At 34.1% G+C, this 22,172-nt stretch overlaps 2 protein-coding genes and 1 pseudogene across 2 annotated transcripts in view; 1 reads left to right on the top strand and 2 right to left on the bottom strand.

Annotated features, from left to right (window-relative positions):
• The window catches only part of LOC110022355, a 16,447-nt gene extending 12,764 nt beyond the window's left edge, over positions 1 to 3,683 (bottom strand). The window contains exons 1-2 of the mRNA XM_020721239.1: positions 3,557 to 3,683; positions 1,901 to 2,841 (exon numbers count right to left, since the gene is read on the bottom strand). Coding sequence (XP_020576898.1) covers positions 1,901 to 2,839 — 939 coding nt within the window. The 5' untranslated portion in view covers positions 2,840 to 2,841; positions 3,557 to 3,683. The remainder of the gene's footprint in view (positions 1 to 1,900; positions 2,842 to 3,556) is intronic.
• Positions 3,684 to 8,930: 5,247 nt separating this feature from the next.
• On the bottom strand, positions 8,931 to 11,907 carry LOC110022336 (annotated as a pseudogene).
• A 5,451-nt stretch (positions 11,908 to 17,358) lies between these two features.
• On the top strand, positions 17,359 to 20,391 carry LOC110022335 (BTB/POZ and TAZ domain-containing protein 1-like). Its single transcript, XM_020721211.1, has 5 exons — positions 17,359 to 17,554; positions 17,657 to 17,790; positions 17,977 to 18,286; positions 19,215 to 19,522; positions 19,898 to 20,391. The coding sequence occupies exons 1-5, from the start codon at positions 17,372 to 17,374 to the stop codon at positions 20,046 to 20,048; spliced, it is 1,086 nt and encodes a 361-aa protein (XP_020576870.1). The 5' UTR covers positions 17,359 to 17,371; the 3' UTR covers positions 20,049 to 20,391.
• The last annotated feature ends 1,781 nt before the right edge of the window (positions 20,392 to 22,172 follow it).

Below are 22,172 nucleotides of genomic sequence, written 5' to 3'. Positions count from 1 at the left end.
AAAAAAAAAAAAAAAAAAAAAAAAAGAAGGAAAGCTAGATCTACCAGATCTCACAGAAACTAAAAGTTTATTTAAGGCCATGGAGTTGTGTCACACCATAATTTTTATGTTTGATCAAATTGTGTTTTATTTGTGCTCTCAAAAAATTGCAGTTGAAAATATTTTTTTTCCACCGGGCCTGACTATCTAAGATGATCGCTAGAAAACTATGATCTGACTTTAAAAAAAAAAAAAAATCAATAGCGATCAGCTCACCACTATTTTTTAAACATCAACTTCATAATTGCTTCTTTAAACAACTGTAGTTGCCCCAAATAGACAATAATAAGATTTTTTTTCTAGTTCTCTTATGTTTATTTAGTCTCATATCAATGAGAAATTTCTTACAGACTTAACAACAAGTCTTTAAATGCATGAAGAGGAATCACTTGTTTGTCCTCTAGCCTTTTTGTTAGTTTTGGTAAAGCTCAAATTCATGTTGATGTTGTGGTAACTTTGAAATTTAAAACGATCGACGACGAAGTGAAAAATAAAAATGACACAAGAAAAAATCACACCAGAAAAGAACACACAGATTTACGTGGTTCGGCAAATTGCCTACATCCACGGAGTTGCAGAGGATTTTACTAATTGAGGAATTTACACCGTTTGATCACAACGATAATTACAGGAGAAAGTCTCTCACTTTCTCACTCTCTCTTCTTCTCTCTACACCGAGATACACCGAAGAGCACACCTTGCGATTCTACTGTAGATATATCGCACGCAAGCTTCAACCCGATCACCAAGAAGCAACAATAAAGGGAGCTTTTCTTTCTTGCGTCTCACAGAAGACCGAAAAAAAAACAAATCGCAAAAAACTGCTGCTACCTGATTTGTATCCTTCGGCCCGTAAATTTTCTTCCCTGTGCTTTGCGATACTTCCTTCACCAGCAAACCAACGCAGAACAGAAGAAGACAGAGGGAGAGCCGAACTTTGCTTTTCTTCACACTTGAAGTTCTATCATGGAAGCCAAGAATATTTAATTCCAGTATATAGTACGTGAAGAAGAAAACCACGTAAGAATAACCACCTGCAAGTTGCACTTTTTATCAAATGTAATTTTCTCCTTCTTTAATGGTGGCGGGACCCACTTTCCATAAGAAAAAGCAAATAGGCGGGAGTAGTTACAAGTTACAGAAGTGGCAACAAGCATATATATATATTTTATATTCTAATCGGGCTCCACACTCAACATGACACACTCAATATTTTATTTAAGATGGTGTTTATGCTAAGCTTTTTAATTTTTCTCTGCAAAGAAATGACTTAATGTAAACTTTTGTCTTAAGTAACAATGCCTAATATTTTTAAGTTGTTTCATTAACAGTATTTTGGATTTTTTACTATAATTCTTACTTGCCTTACTTTTGTTATTATAAAGGAAAGGGAAGTCAACATTAAGTGATGCGTTAGAGAGATTAGGATTGTGATAAGGCTCCAAGATTTTATCATCATATTGAGAATGTAAGTAATAGTCATCAATTAAATGAAACTTTCTAAAATTTTGGTGCGCTTTCTGCGTTAATCTTCTTTATGTTTATATTCTATAAATGAATTGAATTAAGTCTTGCCTAATTCTCAATAGTTTGCATACGTGGCATGCTTCCAAACATTCTCAAAATTTAAAGTACATTCTAAACTAACATATCAATCCAAATAATGCTAGAATTACCCTCATTATTCAACATTGAATAAAACTCTCAGTATTAAGCCTAGCTGCACTAGCAATAAGTAGGAGCATATAAAGTGACCACATATTGATATTGTATTTTATAGCTACTTAAACAGCTTTAAAGAAAAGAATAAACAGGTTAATAAAACAACTATAATTAAATTTTAAGTGGAAAAAAATCAAACCTCATCGTCATCATCATCATCTTTACCCTTCTTCAAACGAGTTGTTCCACCCTCCTTGCTAATTGGCAACTTCATTGGTCCGAATGGAGTATCCACATCAATATTACCTTTTATTGAATATCCACTACCTCTTCTCCTCATCAAGTCCCAAACAGCAGAACCCAAATCCTTAGGCCGAAAAGTCATCGGAATCTGAATCCGGCTAACTCCATTTTTTGCAATTTTTACAGATTTGTAGAGCTCAGCACTTCCAATACTCACATCAGAGAGCCAAATCTCATAATCCAACTTATTGAGTGCTAATTCAAAGTCATTCTTGTTCTCTATTTTCAGGTGCAAGGTTGCAACAGTTTCTTCAAAGGAGAACTTCCCAAAGCGAATCTTTTCAAGGTCAACATCAGGTTTATAAGGCACAGGAATTTCACCTTGCTTCTCCAGAGGCAGAGTTAGCCTTCCAAAAATAGGCACATCCACAAGGAGAGCAACCTTCACTCTATAAGGTATAATGCTTCCTGGTTTAATATCATCATAAGTACTCTTAATATCATGAAATATCAATGTCAATGGTATCTTTATGGTCTCTGAGCCATGAGAATGGATTGTTCCTGCGTCTGGAATCAGCCCTGATACAAGCTTTCTACCATCACTTTCGATCAAGTAGTCAATATCGACGAGAGGAATTGGTATAGGATTGGGGTTCGAAACTAACACATCCACAACAAGCTCTGCCTTCTGCAAATTGATTGAAGGAAGGTGGACTGCCTTCAGATCTGCTGTTGGCTTTCCAAACTTCACCGCACCTTCAATCTTTTCTCCAATGTCATGGATAAAATCCTTGATCTTATCCAGGAAGCCCCCCTTCTCCTCATTTTTCTCTTCATCTTTGTGCCCCCTTTCCTTGATTTCTCTTTCAACTTTGATGTTGTCAGAAGATGCCATAACTAAGCAATCATGCTCTCACAATGAGAAATTTATAGAACTCCGGATCAAAATTTGATTTATTTCATAAATTTTAATATATATATATATATATATATATATATATATAATTGATACACATCTTTCTATTTGAACATGAAAATCATAAATTAATTTAAGATTCATAAACATCTTCGACATCATAGAACAATATCTACTATTTAAATGAGCATTTTAACAACTCTAGATCAAAATTCAGCCAAGCCAAAATATATATTACTGAAAAAACTAAACATCCATCACAGGATTAGATACACAAAATTACTCGTAGTTGCTACAGATATAGATGAAACAGAAACTACAAAAGTCAAAAGCCAACAAAGGAACATTGATCCAATCACACAAACAATCAAATATCAGACACGAAGTGTATGAAGTCAATAACTAAAAACTACTGGATCATAGCAAAATGCCCGGTTTCATCTTTAAACAAAACATAAATTATTCTCGTAGAGCTCAATCTGGAACAAATCGATCATTTGAGAAAAGCAAGAACGAGAAACCCGAATCTCAAACGAAAACAATCTACACCATCGTGTCATTGATTAACGTAAGAATAATGTCCATTGAATTAGCAGTTTTGCCCCAAAAAAATCAAATAAATGGATTATAGGGTTAGCATTAGCACAATGGAGTGATCGCATGGTAGAAAATAGAAAAAAAAAAACTAGAGATTACCGGATGGGAAGTAGAGAGCCGAGGAGGATTTCGCCGGGAATGGCAGAGGTCGTTGGTGGCATGGCAACTCGTCTATAATGACAATGGCCGTTTGATGTAGGGATGTGGTCACCTTCCAATAAGCTTAATAAAGTGGGCTGCAAAGTGAGTGAAATTGGGCTAAACTGAGGCATCTCAAACATTTCAATGCAGAAAAGAACCGTTTAGAAAGGAAGCAGCCGAAATCGATTTATTAACTAGTCAAGAGAACATATCTTAATTTGAACAAATGAATTTAATTTTTCTCGAACATGAATAGACTTTTAACGAGCTATTTCAAACACAAGCAAAACAAAATTGAACGAGTTTAACATAAACAAATCTTGCGGCTCACTCAAGTTCAGCCCGTCTGATTACTCACGAAGGGAGAGGTGAACATACTAGCGGTGAGTATGTCACTCAACTAGACAATTGTCAATTATGAATTAATTACTAAATAAAATACTAAGTCATGCTTATGCATTGGTCTTGAGGTTCAAATTAGACATGTATTTGAATTCATGAAGGCGGCTCCTTGCCAAATGAATGGCAACAAGAGGGCATACTGGTGCTATTCTCCCACTTGTAGACTATGTTATTATTTATAAATAAATGTAATATTAATTTAATTTTTGAAAAAAAAAATTGCATTATATTTATATAAATAGTATATGCTAAAATATTCACGTTGATACAAAAGAGTTTATCATCTTAATATTAAATGAAGTAGTAGCACCTAAAGATATATGTTAAGAGCATCTCATAGAAAAAGGTTTTGAATTGAATGATAAACGGGGGCGGAATAAGCATTAATTTTGAGGAGTAAAACAACTAAATATCTAATTTTTTAAAAGTATAATATTAAAACTTTCTATTTATATAGATAAATTACAAATTTCATTAGGGCCATCCCTTTAGACAAAATTTGGTTCTACCCTTGCTAAGATATTATTATTGACACTCTTCGCATTTGAGTGCATATACTCCAAATTATAGTAGATTTTTGTTGGTACTAGGGCAATTTAGAATGAGAGAAAAGGAGTAAAAATGAGATATGGTTTGAGATTTTGGAAAGGCTTGTTAAAATTGTCATTCTAAATAAATTAGTTTGACATTTAAGAAGCTTTGAAAAGTGGCGCAAACTATTAGGGTGTGTTTGTTTCAGCTGGGACTGTAAAAAAACTCTGTTAAGAAGCAGTTGTTGAAAATATGCTATTCAAAGCAGCTGATTTGTTTGAAAAATATAGTTCTGAAAGTGTTCACAGTTGACAATTGACCATAATACCCTTCATTATAAACACAGTTTTGTTTGAAAAACACAATTTTGTTTGGAAAACGCAGTTTTGAAAATGTTATCTGTGGAATAAACTCAATGACAATTTATCAAATTATTTTCAGTCGCCATAATAGAATTTAAAGTTAACATTAATTGAACATTATGTCTTCAAAATAATCATACAAATATAAATTCAATATAGGCTGCATCCCGACCAAACATGCAGTTTCCTTAAACAAAAAATATAAAGAAGTAAAGCTTGTCCTCCAAAATACACAACATCACCAAAATAAGTACAATATTAACAACAATAGCATGTGTTACGATTACAAAATCCAACAAGAGCAATGTTTTTATAAGAAATTTCAATTCTTTAAGATTGATTTTTACTGTATCTTTATAGGCATTGATATTTTCATCACCTCGCTCTGTTATTGCATCGCTCCGTTCATCCACCCACTGAAAAAATTTGCCTTCTTTGATTGTTAAAATTTTTTGGCAACTGTAAAATTTTTATACTGTATTGTCACATTTCTAAGTCATGAAAATAGTACATAATAGATTGCAATCACAAAAAACTGGTTGTGAGCTAGGTGTCTTGCAATCTGGCCATAAGGTACCCGAGCACCAGGCCGCTCGGCACAAAAATATGCGAACAAACCAAGATGAAATCACAATAGATGGGCCAAAAAACACAAATAAGGGCTGCTCTTATAACAATCAAAGGAAAATCAAGCAAGATACAAAAGATTGTCTATTTTTTAGAGGTAGATCAGGCCGCTTGTGAGCCAGTTGTGTTGCAATCGGTTGGTCCCTCCTGGACCGACCCGTCTATGGGCGTAACACTACTCCCCTCCCAAAAAAGTACCTTGTCTTCAACGTGGAAAGATGGAAACTGTTTGTGGATCACTTAGTAAGGCTCTCACATTGCTTCATAGTCTAGTAGTCATTTCTACTTAACCAATACCTCCTTCGCTCTCTTTACTCCTCAACGCACTCCCTCGATATCTAATGGTTTCAAAATCACTCAAAGTCCTCTGTCAGCGTTGGCGGTATCGATGAGGGTGTGTGATTTCCAATCGCTTGTCTCAGTCGGGATAAATGGAAGGCCAGGTGTAGTGTAAATGATGGTGGTAACTTCAAACGGTAAGCTATTGCCCCGATGCATGTCATCACCTTATAAGGCCCAAACTATCTCGGTGAAAGTTTCTTGCTCTTCCTTCTGGCCAATGTCTTCTATCGGTAGGGCCTCAGCTTCAAGTAGATCATGTCCCCTGGTTCAAATTGCACCTCTCTTTTGTGTCCATCAGCTTTCCTCTTCATGATTTGTTGAGCCCTCAACAAATATTTATCTTCCCCGTCTGCTTTGCTCGAGGCTAAAATCCTAGCCATACATTCACGACTAGAGCTTGGGATTGCGACTTACAAAGACATCACATCTTCCTCCTCCTCCAGCTTCACTCCTACCATAAACCATTGAGGAAGGTATCCCTCATTTTTTGTTATCTTCCTTCCACCCCCTTTCGCACACTTCAGCTCTTCTAAATCCTGTAAACCCGTCTTCCAGTTGGATTTAATAAATCCAGGACTAAAAGGCGAAGGAGTTAGGGCTGACGAAGGGCGTCAAAAGTAAAAACACGAAGGAGAAAAAGCGGGCCACGGGGACGAATCTGCAGCCCGCGTTTTACCCAAACTGCGCCGTTTTGTGATCCTCCCGATGCCCCAAACGATCAAAATGAGTGGCACTTCACCGCGCCACTGCCCCAAACGGGGCCTAAATCATGACCTGAATGTTTTCCTTTTAATTATTATTTTTTATATTTTTAGTATTTGAACCTAATTTATATAAAAAAAAATTAGTGAAAAAAGTTAACAGTACAAAAAAAATTTACAAATATATCACTTCATTTTACTGTTTATTTATATATTTAACGCTCATGTAGAATAATTATTAACGCGTCATTCAAAAAATCATCCAAACAGATATTAATCTTGAAGCAGTTTTTAAATTGGAATATTTTGAAGGTTTCAATTTGTGATCATCCCATTCAACAATTTCAAAAAACTTACGATTGAACTAAATATTTCTAACAAGGTAAACCTAACCATGCCAAAAGTGGTTCAATCTGAATCCAATACAAACACCTAATGATTAATTTTCCACTATTGGGACAAATAATGTGCCCTTTTATGTGATTATGATAACTAATGAAGACACAAAGAGTAAACTAAGGTTGCAATATTTTTTAGATGGGAAGGATCCATGGGTAGCGAGCAGGTCCAAAAACACGAAGATGTGAATAACCCGTGCTAGTGTTATGCATCATTTGATGGAGTGATTTATTATGAGTTCAGGTGGAGGGCAAACGATTTATTGAGTATATAGCAGTGAGAGTAGTATCCAAGCAGAAGGAGGGAGGGAGGTCTGAATCAACAAGAAGGGCATGGGTGGTATCAAGAATATGCATATGCTTACATTCAACAATACCATTCTATTAAGCAGTACAGGGGCAGAAGGTTTGATAAATAATGCCATGAGTGTTAAGATATTATGTAAAGAGATGATTCTTGAACTCACCGCCACCATCTATTCATAGTATTTTTATATGAGAATTGAATTGTAGTTCAACACTTTGTCTGAATTTGATAAAATATGAAAAAACTTTAGTTTTATATGCCATCGGGTATAGACAAGAATAATGGGATTAATCATCAGTAAAAAGCAAATATTATTTAGATCCTTGAAATGAAAATTGAGGGGAGTGACCCCTAACATAGAACGAACTAATTCCAAAGGTTTATAAGCGTGATTATTTGAAAGTAAAAAATGGAAAATAATGGTCCTTAGGAGTAACACAAGAATTACAAAAAAAGATTTTGCTAGAAAGTTAAAGATGCAGTTGTTAGTGAGAAATAGCAGCCAAGGAATGAGAGTTTGCATGACCCAATAGTTTATGCCAAAGGTCTGAATGGAAGGCGTCAAGAAGAGTGACCTGAAGAAGTTTCAGAGTAGATTCTATTCTTACATGGCCTTTGCAATATGATGTATTGAGTATAACAATCATTGATGTAGTAACCGTGAGAGTTGAAATTAATGAAATAGTGGTTATTTGTTGCTAGCTGAGAAATAGAAAGAAGGTTGTGTGAAATATGAATAGTATGAAATATTTTTGAAAGAGAGCTTATGATTGGGGATGGAAAAAAGTTTTTCCCGGAATTATGTATGGTAACAGATTCACCATTACCAGCCAGCACTTGATAAATACCGTTGTATAATGTAGAGTGTTGTAGTTTATCGAGACTAGTAGTGAGGTGTGTTGTAGCTCCTGAGTCAAGGTACCAATCAACATCGAAAGTAATGGAAGTAAGGTTGTATTCTCCTATAATTTTGGGGGTTGATAACTCAAATGGGATCTATGCCAGCAGTTGGTAGCAAGATCCCTCTTCTTATTGATGACATATTTGAAAGGTAGAAGCTGGTTTTAGTTTGATTTGGAAGTTGAATGGTGTGGCTTGATCATTGAACTGCTTGTTGTATGATTGATTGTTACGACTCCTTGGTCGAGAAGTAATTTTTCTGCGACCTCCGACAGTTTGAAGAGCAAGTTGTTTTTCGGTGAATTCTTGAACAAAATGAGTGGATATATTGATCACCTTACTATCAAATAACGAGCACAACTCTTCTAAACTAATGTGAGACAGATTCATTCTGATTGAGGTTTTCAGGGCTTGATAGGTAGGGAGAAAGCCCTTAAGGAAGTAGAGAATAATATGTTATTGATTAACTGCAGAGTTTGCCTCAGAGACGCATGTTATCAACAATGGTCTTGATCTGAGTGAGATATTGTGTCATGGATAGATTCTTCATGGAGACATTGTGCAATTCATTGTTGATGCTTATATGTGTTCAGAGCTGAGGTGCTAGAGCACTCCATGAAAAGAATGATAAAGTTGTGGGCCTTAAAGTTGCTCTGATACCATATAAAAGCTGAAGATATTTCCGTGAGGAAGAAGGATAAGAAGAAGAGAGAGAACATGAAAATGGAGAAAATCATATGAGACGGGGATGAAAAGCAAAGCTATAAAAAAAGTAATATGTCTTATTATTACAACCCATAGAATAGATACATGGAGCTATATTTAGGCCCAACGGAGAAATACAAACCAAGATAAAAGCTGATTACATTAATTATCATGTTTAATGTAATTTTTGGATGTTATTACATGAAATACCGTTATCAACAATGCCCTTACTCACAAGCCCAAAATCAATCTTGTACACGGCTCCTCGAGCTTAGGCTTTGCTCGATCTCATTTGCCTGAATACGTGTGTTTGAGCCCAACCCTTACTACTCGCATGAGTTCACTTAAATGTTAGACCTTTTTGTTCAATCATCACTTGCGAAGCCCTCGAATAGATTTCTTCATCCCCTCGCACAACTAACGGCTACTGATTTTTTTTTCACATTTTCTTATCATCTCTATAGAAATAAGTTGCAAGCATCATCCCAAGCCCAAACCAAGACCACATTCTGGCATCTTCCTCTTTGCCAAACTTGAAAAGGCCATAATTGATGCCAGCTTCTTCCCCAATATCATCCACTTTCTTTCCTCTAATTTCCCTTCCAATTTCTGGAATCTGTACCTAAATTGCCTGTCAATTTCCAAAATAAATTTTTGTATTAAATAAAATAGAAGAAAAGCAATATAAATGCAAAATTGTTATACATAATCTTACCATTACCACAAATTTTATTTATCAGTAGAAAAAATTACACTACTTATTTGTATAAGATACAACATAAGACTTAGGAGCCATGTTTGATTACAGGTATTAAATTTTAAAAGTATTTTAAACATAAAGACATCAATAATAAATAACTCTCAAATCCTCAACCAAGCATGTGTAATATGTTTTCTTGGTATGTCAACATTTACACTCCACACAAACAATAATTTGAACATCACATAAACAAAACTACATTGTTTTCCTATTAAAATTGGTGTTGCAATGAATTGCGAGTAATACCTGCATAATGGAACCTTGCAGTCCGTGGAATCCTGAGCCATGCAGACTGCAGAATGAAGCTTCAAGAGTTCCCATATTCGACGGCAGCGAGAGCAGGTAGAACGGTCGCCGTTACATTTGGAGAAGTGGTGAAGGAGGAGCTGAAGTGGTTGGCAGGAGGAGGAGGACGGGCAGCAGCTCTTCTGGCGCCGATCGGGCTTAATGTCTGTGCAACCTTCTTTGAAGATGTGCTCAAGGCAGATCATTGCCTCACTAAGCTGCTGGTATGTCTTCTGCTCTTCCTTATTTCTTCTAATTTCCTTTTTCCTCTGCAGTCATATAAAAAAAGTAAATTTAGTTTAAATTGTATTAAATCGTATGATCTTTAGTTCTCTTTGTCTATTGATGTTAGTAAATATATATAAATGTTTAAGATAATTACATATTTAAATCGAAATAATTAATCATTAAAATATAAAAAAAATTATAATCATTATTGGTAAAGTTTGGAATCAATATTCATTATTTCCAGCCACACAAACTTTATAATGAGTAGAGCTGGGAATCAAAATCTCATATGACCATAAAAGTAATTTTTATTTTTAATTTTGTTTAATATGACAGATGGCTCCCTACTAACCATACTAATTATTGGAGTTTAGATATACATTAGGTTGTTTTCCTAATTTTTTTTATTTGTTGGTGCAGTGTCTTTCATAGGAAACAAATTCTTGGATATTACAAAGGGAAGAAAAAAAATATTTTACATTTCACAATAAAAAAAATAGGGACATTTATATAAATATCACACAATTCATATGTATATGCTCGTATAACAAATAACACCCAAACATTTAACATATTTACATTTACATGCATATAACTCAAATCTCAAATATCAATAAAATAATATGGATGAAAGCCATTGAATTTATCATTAAAGAAATGAAATAAACAAATAAATAAACTTAAGAATCTCAAAATTGTCATCATCAGATTTATTAAAATATTCACTCAAAATTTTGGATACAAATTATCTTAAAATAGGAAGATATAAATTAAATAACGAAAGATTAAACATTTCTAATTTATTTTAAGATTAATGAAATACAAAGCTTTTATATATAGCAATAAATTTAAAATTAAAGAAAGAGGTATGAAACTCACAGTATCTGAATCATGAAGAAATTGGAGAATGGAGAGCTCGAGCCAAGGATCGTTGTTCTGTAAGAAAAGCCACGCGTCGCTTGTCTGTACGGTGGTATAATCCTTATGTATCAGCTTGAAGCAGGGAAGGCAAAGCCAATCCGCATCGCACAGCGCCAAGACGCGAGCCATTTCTCGCACGCGCGCTTGAGCCACTTGACTTGATACACGTGCGACAGAACAAGCAGATGCATCCCGTTTTTTCTCATTATTTCCTCTCCCTCTTTGTCGCTGCGCCTATTTAAACAAATCAATTATTTCCATCTTCTTACATATTCATATATATTCTTTTAATTTTCAAATATTAAAATACAATAAATTGTTAATAAATGACCGAGTTAGAACATTCTAATCCAAATTTAATTAAAATAAGCTTAAAAATTAATATGATGAGAGAAAAAAGGGATAAATTCTTACGATCCGGCATGAAGCAAAGCAACGAAAGCAAGAACAGCATCGTTAGGGGCTCCAAGAATCCGAATCACCTTCTCCGACCTCCCATGATTCTTCCGAGAATTCAGTTTTCTCTCCAGCACAGGCGACATTGATGCCTGTTTTATTCATCAATAAGCTTTTTAATAATCACTTCTGAAAAAGCCACAATTTTTTTGTTTCGGTAAGATCTAAAAGAGAGAGTTTGGTCAGTAAATAACCAGTATGTTGGAACGAGCAGGAATTCGCTGGCCGGCGGATGTCAGTACGTAAGTATCAGCGCCGTCGCCGGCGAGCTCGTTTCCGGCGCTTGCTGACTGCGGGACAACCTGAGCTCTCCGAGCGAAGAGCTTAGTCATTGTCCTGATTAGATGACTCCAAAGTTGGGTTTCTGGTGCATTCATTGTGGGTTGTATGGCTATTTATAGGGAAAAACGGCCCTCTTAGGTTCAGGTGGGACGACCTTTGTGGAAACCTTATTGGAAGTAATTTAAATCTGTATTTAATCACTGATGGTGACGTGGAATAAGCACAGCTGGTCGGGTATTTAATTGCTCTTTTTTCTGCGTATTTTTATTTGTTTTTGTATATTTATAAATCAAACTTTTTTATATAATTTTTAATGATTATGAGAAACTATGAGAAAAATATGCAAACCACTCTAATTATTCGTATCCACGCAAATTCGGTGTTACGTGTACACAAATATCAAATTATTTCTAACCACGCACTTAATTATGATTATGTTCAAATATTAAATAAAAATAAAATAAACCACTCCAAATCAAGCGCTTAAAAATATCTGGTTCTATTATTAAAGATGTCATTTTCAAGGAGACGTCTGTCAGCTGTGTTGGAGACTTGGGGAGTGAGGTGAATCGAGTCGACTCTCCAAAATTATGTCACATCTCATAGGCCACCATTTTCTTCAATCATTTAATTTACTCTATAATTAAAAACAGCTGGGTGGCCTGATGACCGTTGAGAAAAAGATATTTTGAATTTCTTTTTAATATGGGCTACTAATCAAATCTTATTAATGGTATTGAGAGATGGATCAAGTCATTTTCATGCTCTTGTTAGTGCAATGTAGCTTTCATTGTACAAGAATTATTCTCAGATTTTTTCAGGGGGGAGAAAACTATCTTCCCTTTTAAAGTAACTGTGAGTTCATGTTGATGATGATGATGATGATTTAGTGACAATCACTTACATAACAATCAAATATTTAGGTCTCATAGGATGCTTTTAAAGAAATATTATACTATAGATCATACTTTACAAAGCCTATCTAAGATTTATTGTTAAAAAAATATTATCTTAAGTGTCAGACGGCTTATAAACGAGCAACCTTGAAGGATCGGTTAGAGTTCTCTTCCTTTGGGTAACCATGAATGATTGGTAAATGAACTCGGCTTTGTAGCCTAAAAACGAGCTTCGTGTATATGGGAGAGCTCGATGGACGAGCTCACGGGTTCTGTTTAGAAGTAAATCTTGTACCAATCATATCAATTGATATGGCTGGGGAGTACAATTTGTTAGCTATGAACTCTATGTGCATTAGAATATTTACATTCCAAAAAAGTGGTTTTATCCAATAAGCATATTTAGAAGGTTAACTATAATTGTGATTGGTTAAAAATATATTTTAGTTTCAGACAAACTATATTTTTTACCACGTCTTTTTTTTTTTTCTTTCTTTTTTTTTTAATTGAAAATGAGTGTCATGTCTCTCGAACTAAAGACCATGTGTGCTCCAATCAAAATACCAAATTATTAGGCTAATAGGAAATGCGTCAATAATTCATTTATATTTTTTTCCTAAGGTTACTAATAAAAAAATTAAGAGAAACGTATATCCATTTCACACAAGTCTTATGTAATTACAAATCAACCAACAAAATTTCCATATTTTCATTAATTACACTTGCTTGACCATACGCCTGAAATGACATATTTCATTTTTAGAAGGATAGTAATAATGATATGTGATGTTAAAACTTTTGATTTATGCATATAATTAATATGAAAGCTTGGCTGTTAGATACGTAAATAGATAATATGTAAATGCCTCAAAATTTAATTATATATTTTTCCTTTCATTGAACAAATTCAATCACAAATTCGGTCAAAAACATACCACCGGACATGTTTTTCCAGACATCAGTTCTCAGAGACCAGAAGATTAAATGCAGACTAACTGTATTCGGGCCAGCGAAAATATCTGCCTTCCTCCATAAAAATCTACACATACTGAAGCTCTTTGAAAAGTTTGCTTTCAATATCTGCCATAGATTTTTAGGGTATTTTGGATGTTTATAGGGCTAAGACGTCCAGCTGTAGTGTGGTAATTAATATTTATATCAGCCTTTGTCCTTAGTATAATCTGTACATAAATGGCTTATGGCTATAGGGATATACATGTATTGATATTAATTGAGTATATGAGATGCACAACTACGTGTCTTTATATTTTGACTCTATATGGTATCATCATTTCAGAATATATATATATATATAGATAATTCAATTCATCTTAAAAGTATAATTTTGTAATTGTAATTACCTTCCTTTTATACAGTTACGTTGTTTTATAAGTGATTTCTTTTTTGTCACTCATTTATATCACTAAATTTTAGCCAAAAAATAATAATTTAATGTTTTATGAATTCTCAGTAATTAAAATTACAGCAACATAATAAGAAAAAAAAACAAGCATGTTTGTTAAATATAATGAATTCATATATAATTACTCAGCAATTAATATATTCAAAGATACCACTCAATTCTCTTAATTCTTATTTTCTTGCACATCTCACACCTAAACCTTCATATTTACAAAGATACCACTCAATTCTCTAATACCAAAAAAATCCTTTTGCTTGAAAGTCCCAATCTGGTCTCGTACTTAACTCCTGGCAAAACTTAACCGCCATCGAATGCAAACTTGCTCAATTGTCCAGCGAGCTTAATTATGCTTTGCTCGACCAAATTAGCCAACATACCTGTCAAAGTTCATCCCTTACTGCTCGTGCAAGTTCCCCTGTTGAACATATAATTTTTCTTTGTACATATTTTGAAGTAAATGTATTTTATTTATTTTACTAGTTACATGAATAATTTATTGTTTGACAGTTATGTTATTTTTTTAAATGTTTGAAATTGTATATTAAATGTTGTGATAACTGACATGATAATGTATTTACGAAATAAAAATATATATTTATTTTTTCCTTATGCTACAAGTTTCTGATAGCTTACTGTCGGTTTTGCGACGATTTTAAACTAATTTGTAAGCAAAAACGACGGCCAGCCAGTGAACATTTTTACCAACATCTAACCGACACATAACTGACGACATAAGGTGCGTCGCACATAAATGATAGCACGACTCTTTTCGATAGTTGACTTGTCGGTTATAAAAAACGTAGCATAAACAACACTTAACTAACAGTTTCACCTGTTTCAAAAACCGGCCGATACGATATTTTTCTGATAGTTAACCCGCTAGTTATTAAATACAATGCATAACTTATGGTTTTACCTACTTCAAAAAAACTGATGGGTTAGATGCTTTTCCGATGTGTATGATCTCACTATTATCGACAGAAGAGCCGTTAGTCACACAAACCGAAAATTACCGACGAATCGAATTGTCTTAAAAAAACTACGACATTAAATCGTTGGTACATTTATGTCGTCGAAATATCGGTCGATTTTGAAATTACCAACAAGTGTTTTACCTACGAGTTTAAAACTGTTGATGAACCGTTAGTAACATTAAAAGCAATGACTTTTCTTATCATAACTAATGGATTGTGGTTGTTGAAAAAGACCAAAATTCATGTAGTGTATTCTTCAAGCTAAAAAACCGTACAAAAAGGAATAATAATAAATAAAAATCTTCAACTCAAGTTGTAAAGTATTTTGTAGCTCAAGTTATATTGCATATAGTCTTTGGGAGAAGTATTACAGTACATGAATGAACATTTAATAAAAGGGGTTGCATACATACCACACCATTCTCATCTATTTACCTATCAAACACCACATTCCTTTTTATCTTGTCCATTATGCCATTCCAGGCTAATAAATGGACAATTTAAACATACCAAATAAATATCTATGTATATATATATATATTCTGAAATGATGATGCCATGGAGAGTCAAAATATAAAGACACGTAGTTGTGCATCTCATATACTCAATTACTATCAATACATGTATATCCATATAACCATAAGCTATTTATGTACAAACACATAGATAATATAAGGCTGATATAAATATTAATTGCCAGAGTACAGCTGGACGTCTTAGCCCTATAAACATCCAAAATACCCTAAAAAATTATGGCAGATATTAATAACAAACTTTTCAAAGCACTTCAGTATGTGCAGATTTTTATTGACGAAGGCAGATATTTTCGTTGGCCTGAAAGCGTGCCACAATAAAAAATATAATTATTTTAATTTTAAAAAGTGAAATGCATTTTTTAATACTTAGATAAGGTGATATGTATGTAAAAATTAAATTTTAGGTATTAGATATGTAAATACAATGGAATTAAGGGATATCTATGTAAGTGTTCCTAAAATCTATTCATCAAATTTTTAGCTTCACTCTAAATTATATTTTTAACAAATCGCAATTATAATTAACTTTCTACATGGGCTTATTGGATAAAACTACTTTTTTTTAATGTAAATATTATAATGCACATAGAGTCCATAAGAACAAATTTAATTCTCAAATCATATCAATTGATATGATATCTAGAAGAATTACTTCTAAACAGGACCTGGTGAGCTTGTGGTTTGAGCTCTCCTATATACACCAAGCACGTCTGCATTTATCCAGCTTCATAGTCAAGTTCATTTACCAATCATTCAAAGTTACCATAAGGAAGAGAAACCTAACCCATCATTGCATTTGCTCATTTATGAGCGGGCTGACACCAAAGACAATATCTTTATAACAAAAAATCTCATATATGTTATGTATAATATAATCTATAACATAATATTTCCTTATTCCATTTTTTTTAGCTCTAGAGGATAAAATATCCTAGGAGACATAAATATTCGACTGTTATATTAGTGATTGCCTAAACTCACAATTTCTTTGAAATGGAAGATAGTTTTCTCCGCCCTCGAAAAAATCTGAGAATAATTCTTGTACATTGAAAGCTACTTAGCACTAACAAGAGCATGAAAATGACTCGATTCATCTCCAAACACCATTGATTAGATTTGATTAGTAGCTTAAATTAAAAAGAAATTCAAAATATCTTTTTCTCAACGGCCATCAGGCTGCCCAGCTGTATTTAATTATTCACTAACTTAATTGATTGAAGGTGGCCCGTGAGATGCGACATAATTTTGGGGAGTCGACTCGATTCACTTAAGTCCCCAAGTCACCAACACTGTTGACAGACGTTCCCCTTGAAAATGACATCTTTAATAATAGAACCAGATATTTTTAAGCGCTTGATTTGGAGTGGTTTATTTTATTTTTATTTAATATTTGAACATAATCATAATTAAGTGCGTGGTTAGAAATAATTTGATATTTGTGTACACGTAACACCGAATTTGCGTGGATACGAATAATTAGAGTGGTTTGCATATTTTTCTCATAGTTTCTCATAATCATTAAAAATTATATAAAAAAGTTTGATTTATAAATATACAAAAACAAATAAAAATACGCAGAAAAAAGAGCAATTAAATACCCGACCAGCTGTGCTTATTCCACGTCACCTTCAGTGATTAAATACAGATTTAAATTATTTCCAATAAGAATTCCACAAAGGTCGTCCCACCTGAACCTAAGAGGGCCGTTTTTCCCTATAAATAGCCATACAACCCACAATGAATGCACCAGAAACCCAACTTTGGAGTCATCTAATCAGGACAATGACTAAGCTCTTCGCTCGGAGAGCTCAGGTTGTCCCGCAGTCAGCAAGCGCCGGAAACGAGCTCGCCGGCGACGGCGCTGATACTTACGTACTGACATCCGCCGGCCAGCGAATTCCTGCTCGTTCCAACATACTGGTTATTTACTGACCAAACTCTCTCTTTTAGATCTTACCGAAACAAAAAAATTGTGGCTTTTTCAGAAGTGATTATTAAAAAGCTTATTGATGAATAAAACAGGCATCAATGTCGCCTGTGCTGGAGAGAAAACTGAATTCTCGGAAGAATCATGGGAGGTCGGAGAAGGTGATTCGGATTCTTGGAGCCCCTAACGATGCTGTTCTTGCTTTCGTTGCTTTGCTTCATGCCGGATCGTAAGAATTTATCCCTTTTTTCTCTCATCATATTAATTTTTAAGCTTATTTTAATTAAATTTGGATTAGAATGTTCTAACTCGGTCATTTATTAACAATTTATTGTATTTTAATATTTGAAAATTAAAAGAATATATATGAATATGTAAGAAGATGGAAATAATTGATTTGTTTAAATAGGCGCAGCGACAAAGAGGGAGAGGAAATAATGAGAAAAAACGGGATGCATCTGCTTGTTCTGTCGCACGTGTATCAAGTCAAGTGGCTCAAGCGCGCGTGCGAGAAATGGCTCGCGTCTTGGCTCAACGTCGAAGTGGTGGTGGACGTGCTGAAGCTTGCGCGGCTGTGCGACGCGGATTGGCTTGCCTTCCACTGCTTCAAGCTGATACATAAGGATTATACCACCGTACAGACAAGCGACGCGTGGCTTTTCTTACAGAACAACGATCCTTGGCTCGAGCTCTCCATTCTCCAATTTCTTCATGATTCAGATACTGTAAGTTTCATTCCTCAATTTTAGATTAATTGCTATATATAAAAGCTTTGTATTTCATTAATCTTAAAATAAATTAGAAATGTTTATTCTTTCGTTATTTAATTTACGTCTTCCTATTTTAAGATAATTTATATCCAAAATTTTGAGAGAATATTTTAATAAAAATTGATGATGAAAATTTGGAAATTCTTAAGTTTTTTTTTTTGATGAGTGTTGATTTATTTGTTTAGTTCATTTATTTAATGATAAATTCAACGGCTCTCCATCCATATTTCTTATTGATATTTGTGATTTGAGTGATATATGCATGTAAATATGTTAAATGTTTGGGTGTTATACGTTATTTATGCAAATACAGAAGAATTGAGTGATATTTATATAAATGTCCCAATTTTTTTTATTGTGAAGTGTAAAATATTTTTTTCTTTCCTTGGTAATATCTAAGAATTTGTTTCCTATGAAAGACACTACACCAACAAATAAAAAAATTAGGAAAACGACCTAATACATATTTAAACTCCAATAATTAGTTTGGTTAGCAGGGAGCCATCAGTCCATATTAAATGAAAAAATAAAAATAAAAAATTTTACTTTTATGGTCATATGACATTTAGATTCCCAGCTATACTAATTACGAGGTTTGTGTGGCCGGAAATAGTTAATATTGATTCCAAAATTTACAAATAATTATTATATATTTTAATATTTTAATGATTAATTATTTCGATTTATATTTATAATATTTTCTTTAAATTAAATTAAAATATTATTAATATTAACATATAAAAAATTTGCTAAAAAGAGTATTTAAATATGTAATTATCTTAAACATTTATATGTCTTTACTAACATCCATAGACAAAGAGAACTAAAGATCATACGATTTAATACAATTTAAACTAAATTTGCTATTTTTATATGACTGCAGAGGGAAAAGGAAATTAGAAGAAATAAGGAAGAGCAGAAGACATACCAGCAGCTTAGTGAGGCAATGATCTGCCTTGAGCACATCTTCAAAGAAGGTTGCACAGACATTAAGCCCGATCGGCGCCAGAAGAGCTGCTGCCCGTCCTCCTCCTCCTGCCAACCACTTCAGCTCCTCCTTCACCACTTCTCCAAATGTAACGGCGACCGTTCTACCTGCTCTCGCTGCCGTCGAATATGGGAACTCTTGAAGCTTCATTCTGCAGTCTGCATGGCTCAGGATTCCACGGACTGCAAGGTTCCATTATGCAGGTATTACTCACAATTCATTTCAACACAAATTTTAATAGGAAAACAATGTAATTTTGTTTATGTGATGTTCAAATAGTTGTTTGTGTCGAGTGTAAATATTGACATACCAAGAAAACATATTACACATGCTTGATTGAACATTTGAGAGTTATTTATTATTGATGTCTTTATGTTTAAAATACTTTTAAAATTTAATACCTGTAATCAAACATGGCTCCTAAGTCTTATGTTGTATCTTATACAAATAAGTAGTGTAATTTTTTCTACTGATAAATAAAATTTGTGGTAATGGTAAGATTATGTATAACAATTTTGCATTTATATTGCTTTTCTTCTATTTTATTTAATACAAAAATTTATTTTGGAAATTGACAGGCAATTTAGGTACAGATTCCAGAAATTGGAAGGGAAATTAGAGGAAAGAAAGTGGATGATATTGGGGAAGAAGCTGGCATCAAATATGGCCTTTTCAAGTTTGGCAAAGAGGAAGATGCCAGAATGTGGTCTTGGTTTGGGCTTGGGATGATGCTTGCAACTTATTTCTATAGAGATGATAAGAAAATGTGAAAAAAAAATCAGTAGCCGTTAGTTGTGCGAGGGGATGAAGAAATCTATTCGATGGCTTCGCAAGTGATGATTGAACAAAAAGGTCTAGCATATAAGTGAACTCGAGCGAGTAGTAAGGTTTGGGCTGAAACACACGTATTTAGGAAAATGAGATCGAGCAAAGCTTAAGCTCAAGGGGCCGTGTAAGAAATTAATTTCGGGCTTGTGAGTAAGGGCATTGTTGATAATGGTACTTCTTGTAATAACATACAATAAATTATATTAATTATGATAATTAATGTAATCAGCTTTTATCTTGTTTAGTGTTTCTCTGTTGGGCCTATATATAGCTCTCTGTACCTATTCTATGGGTTGTAATAATAAGATATATAACTTTTTTTATAGCTTTTCTTCTTCTTCCTCACATCAAGATCTTCAACTTTTATGGTATCAGAGTAACTTTAAGCCCCGCGACTCTATCGTTTTTATAATGGAGGACTCCAGTTCCTCAACTCTGAACACGGATCTGGCTTTGTCGAATAACACATATAAGCTAATACCCCGATCAATTAAAATCCTTATCTCTAACATTCTCGCCATCTCGAATACCCATCTTTCCACCAAAAATTACGCCATATGGAGGTCTAAGATTATCAAGATTGTTCTCTCCACCATCTCTATTGTCATTCTTCCTTATGCTGCGAATCTTAAATCGTGCAACGATGTTTGGCTCAGTTCGGTAAAGAACTACAAGCCATCAATCATTCTGGTGTTATCCAACTCAACAACGAATTACACCACGTCTCCATGAAGAATTTATCCATGACATAATGCCTCACGTAGATCGAGACCATTGTTGATAACATGTGTCTCTGATGCAGCCTCTTCGTTTAATGAAGATGATATTATTATTTACATCCTGAAAAATTTACTTCCTACCTATCAAGCCTTCAAAACATCAATCAGAACGAATATTTATTACATCAGTTTAGAAGAGTTGTACTCATTATTTGCTAGTGAGGCGAGCAATATCTCCACTCATTTTGCTCAAAAATGTTGAAATATAAACTTGTTTTAGTTGTTTAAATAAAACTTAATTTCTATAAGCTTATTCTAGAATATGTGGTAGGTATGAAATTATTGTGTGGTAGGTGTGGTAGGTGTGGTAGGTGTTGAATTATTGTGTGGTAGGTGTGGAATTATTTGTAACCATTGGATTGTAATTGTGGTGGCACAATCTTAGCCATTAATTTAGGAGGTGCCACTAGTATAAATAGGGGTGGAGTCTTTGAGTTTGTATCAAGCCAAGTTAAGGTGTTAAATAAGAGTGAAGCTTCTTCCATAAGTTGTTTTTTAGCCTTTGTCATTTCCTAAAAGCTTTTCCATTCCAACAAAGTGGTATCAGAGCGAGGTTCCATTACAGAGAAATGGCAAACGGTGGCATGGCTTCGTTCCAAGTCCCGATGCTTAAGGAAAGCATCTACGACAACTGGAGTATCAAGATGAAGGCACTCCTTGGAGCGCATGACGTTTGGGAGGTTGTTGAGAAAGGCTACGATGAGCCAAGTGATGAGTCTGTTCTATCCACAACACAAAAGGATAACTTACGAGACTTGCGAAAGAGAGACAAGAAGGCTCTCTTCCTCATCTATCAAGCTTTAGATGAAGATGGTTTTGAGAAGATCTCAAGTGCTACTTCGGCCAAACTAGCATGGAAGAAGCTCGAGGTTTCATATAAGGGAGAAGAGAAGGTTAAAAAGGTACGACTTCAAACTTTAAGAAGTCAATTTGATGTTTTGCATATGAAAGAAGGCGAGTTGGTCTCCGATTACTTTTCTAGAGTCATTACCATTTCCAATCAACTAAAAAGAAATGGTGAGAAGTAAGAAGATGTGGCTATCATGGAAAAGATCCTCCGATCGTTAGATTCAAAATTTGATAGTATCACAACCATTATCGAAGAGACGAAGGACTTACAAGTCATGACGATAGAGCAACTTCTGGGTTCATTGCAAGCCCATGAAGAAAAGAAGAAGATGAATGAAGAGATTGCCGAACAACTTCTCAAGACGAATCTCCAATCAACTCAGAAAGATGAAAGCTT

The sequence above is a fragment of the Phalaenopsis equestris genome, unplaced genomic scaffold (genome assembly GCF_001263595.1).
Source record: "Phalaenopsis equestris unplaced genomic scaffold, ASM126359v1 Scaffold000186, whole genome shotgun sequence".
NCBI lineage: Eukaryota > Viridiplantae > Streptophyta > Magnoliopsida > Asparagales > Orchidaceae > Phalaenopsis > Phalaenopsis equestris.
This window is presented reverse-complemented; position numbering and strand designations above follow the sequence as displayed.

What these genes read in the sequence shown, in the direction of transcription:
- LOC110022335 (XM_020721211.1), top strand. Translation starts at nt 17,372, where the DNA reads ATGAATGCACCAGAAACCCAACTTTGGAGTCATCTAATCAGGACAATG. An exon ending in CTGCTCGTTCCAACATACTG is followed by an intron (nt 17,555 to 17,656) that starts GTTATTTACTGA and finishes TGAATAAAACAG; the next exon opens with GCATCAATGTCGCCTGTGCT. An exon ending in TTCTTCATGATTCAGATACT is followed by an intron (nt 18,287 to 19,214) that starts GTAAGTTTCATT and finishes ATATGACTGCAG; the next exon opens with AGGGAAAAGGAAATTAGAAG.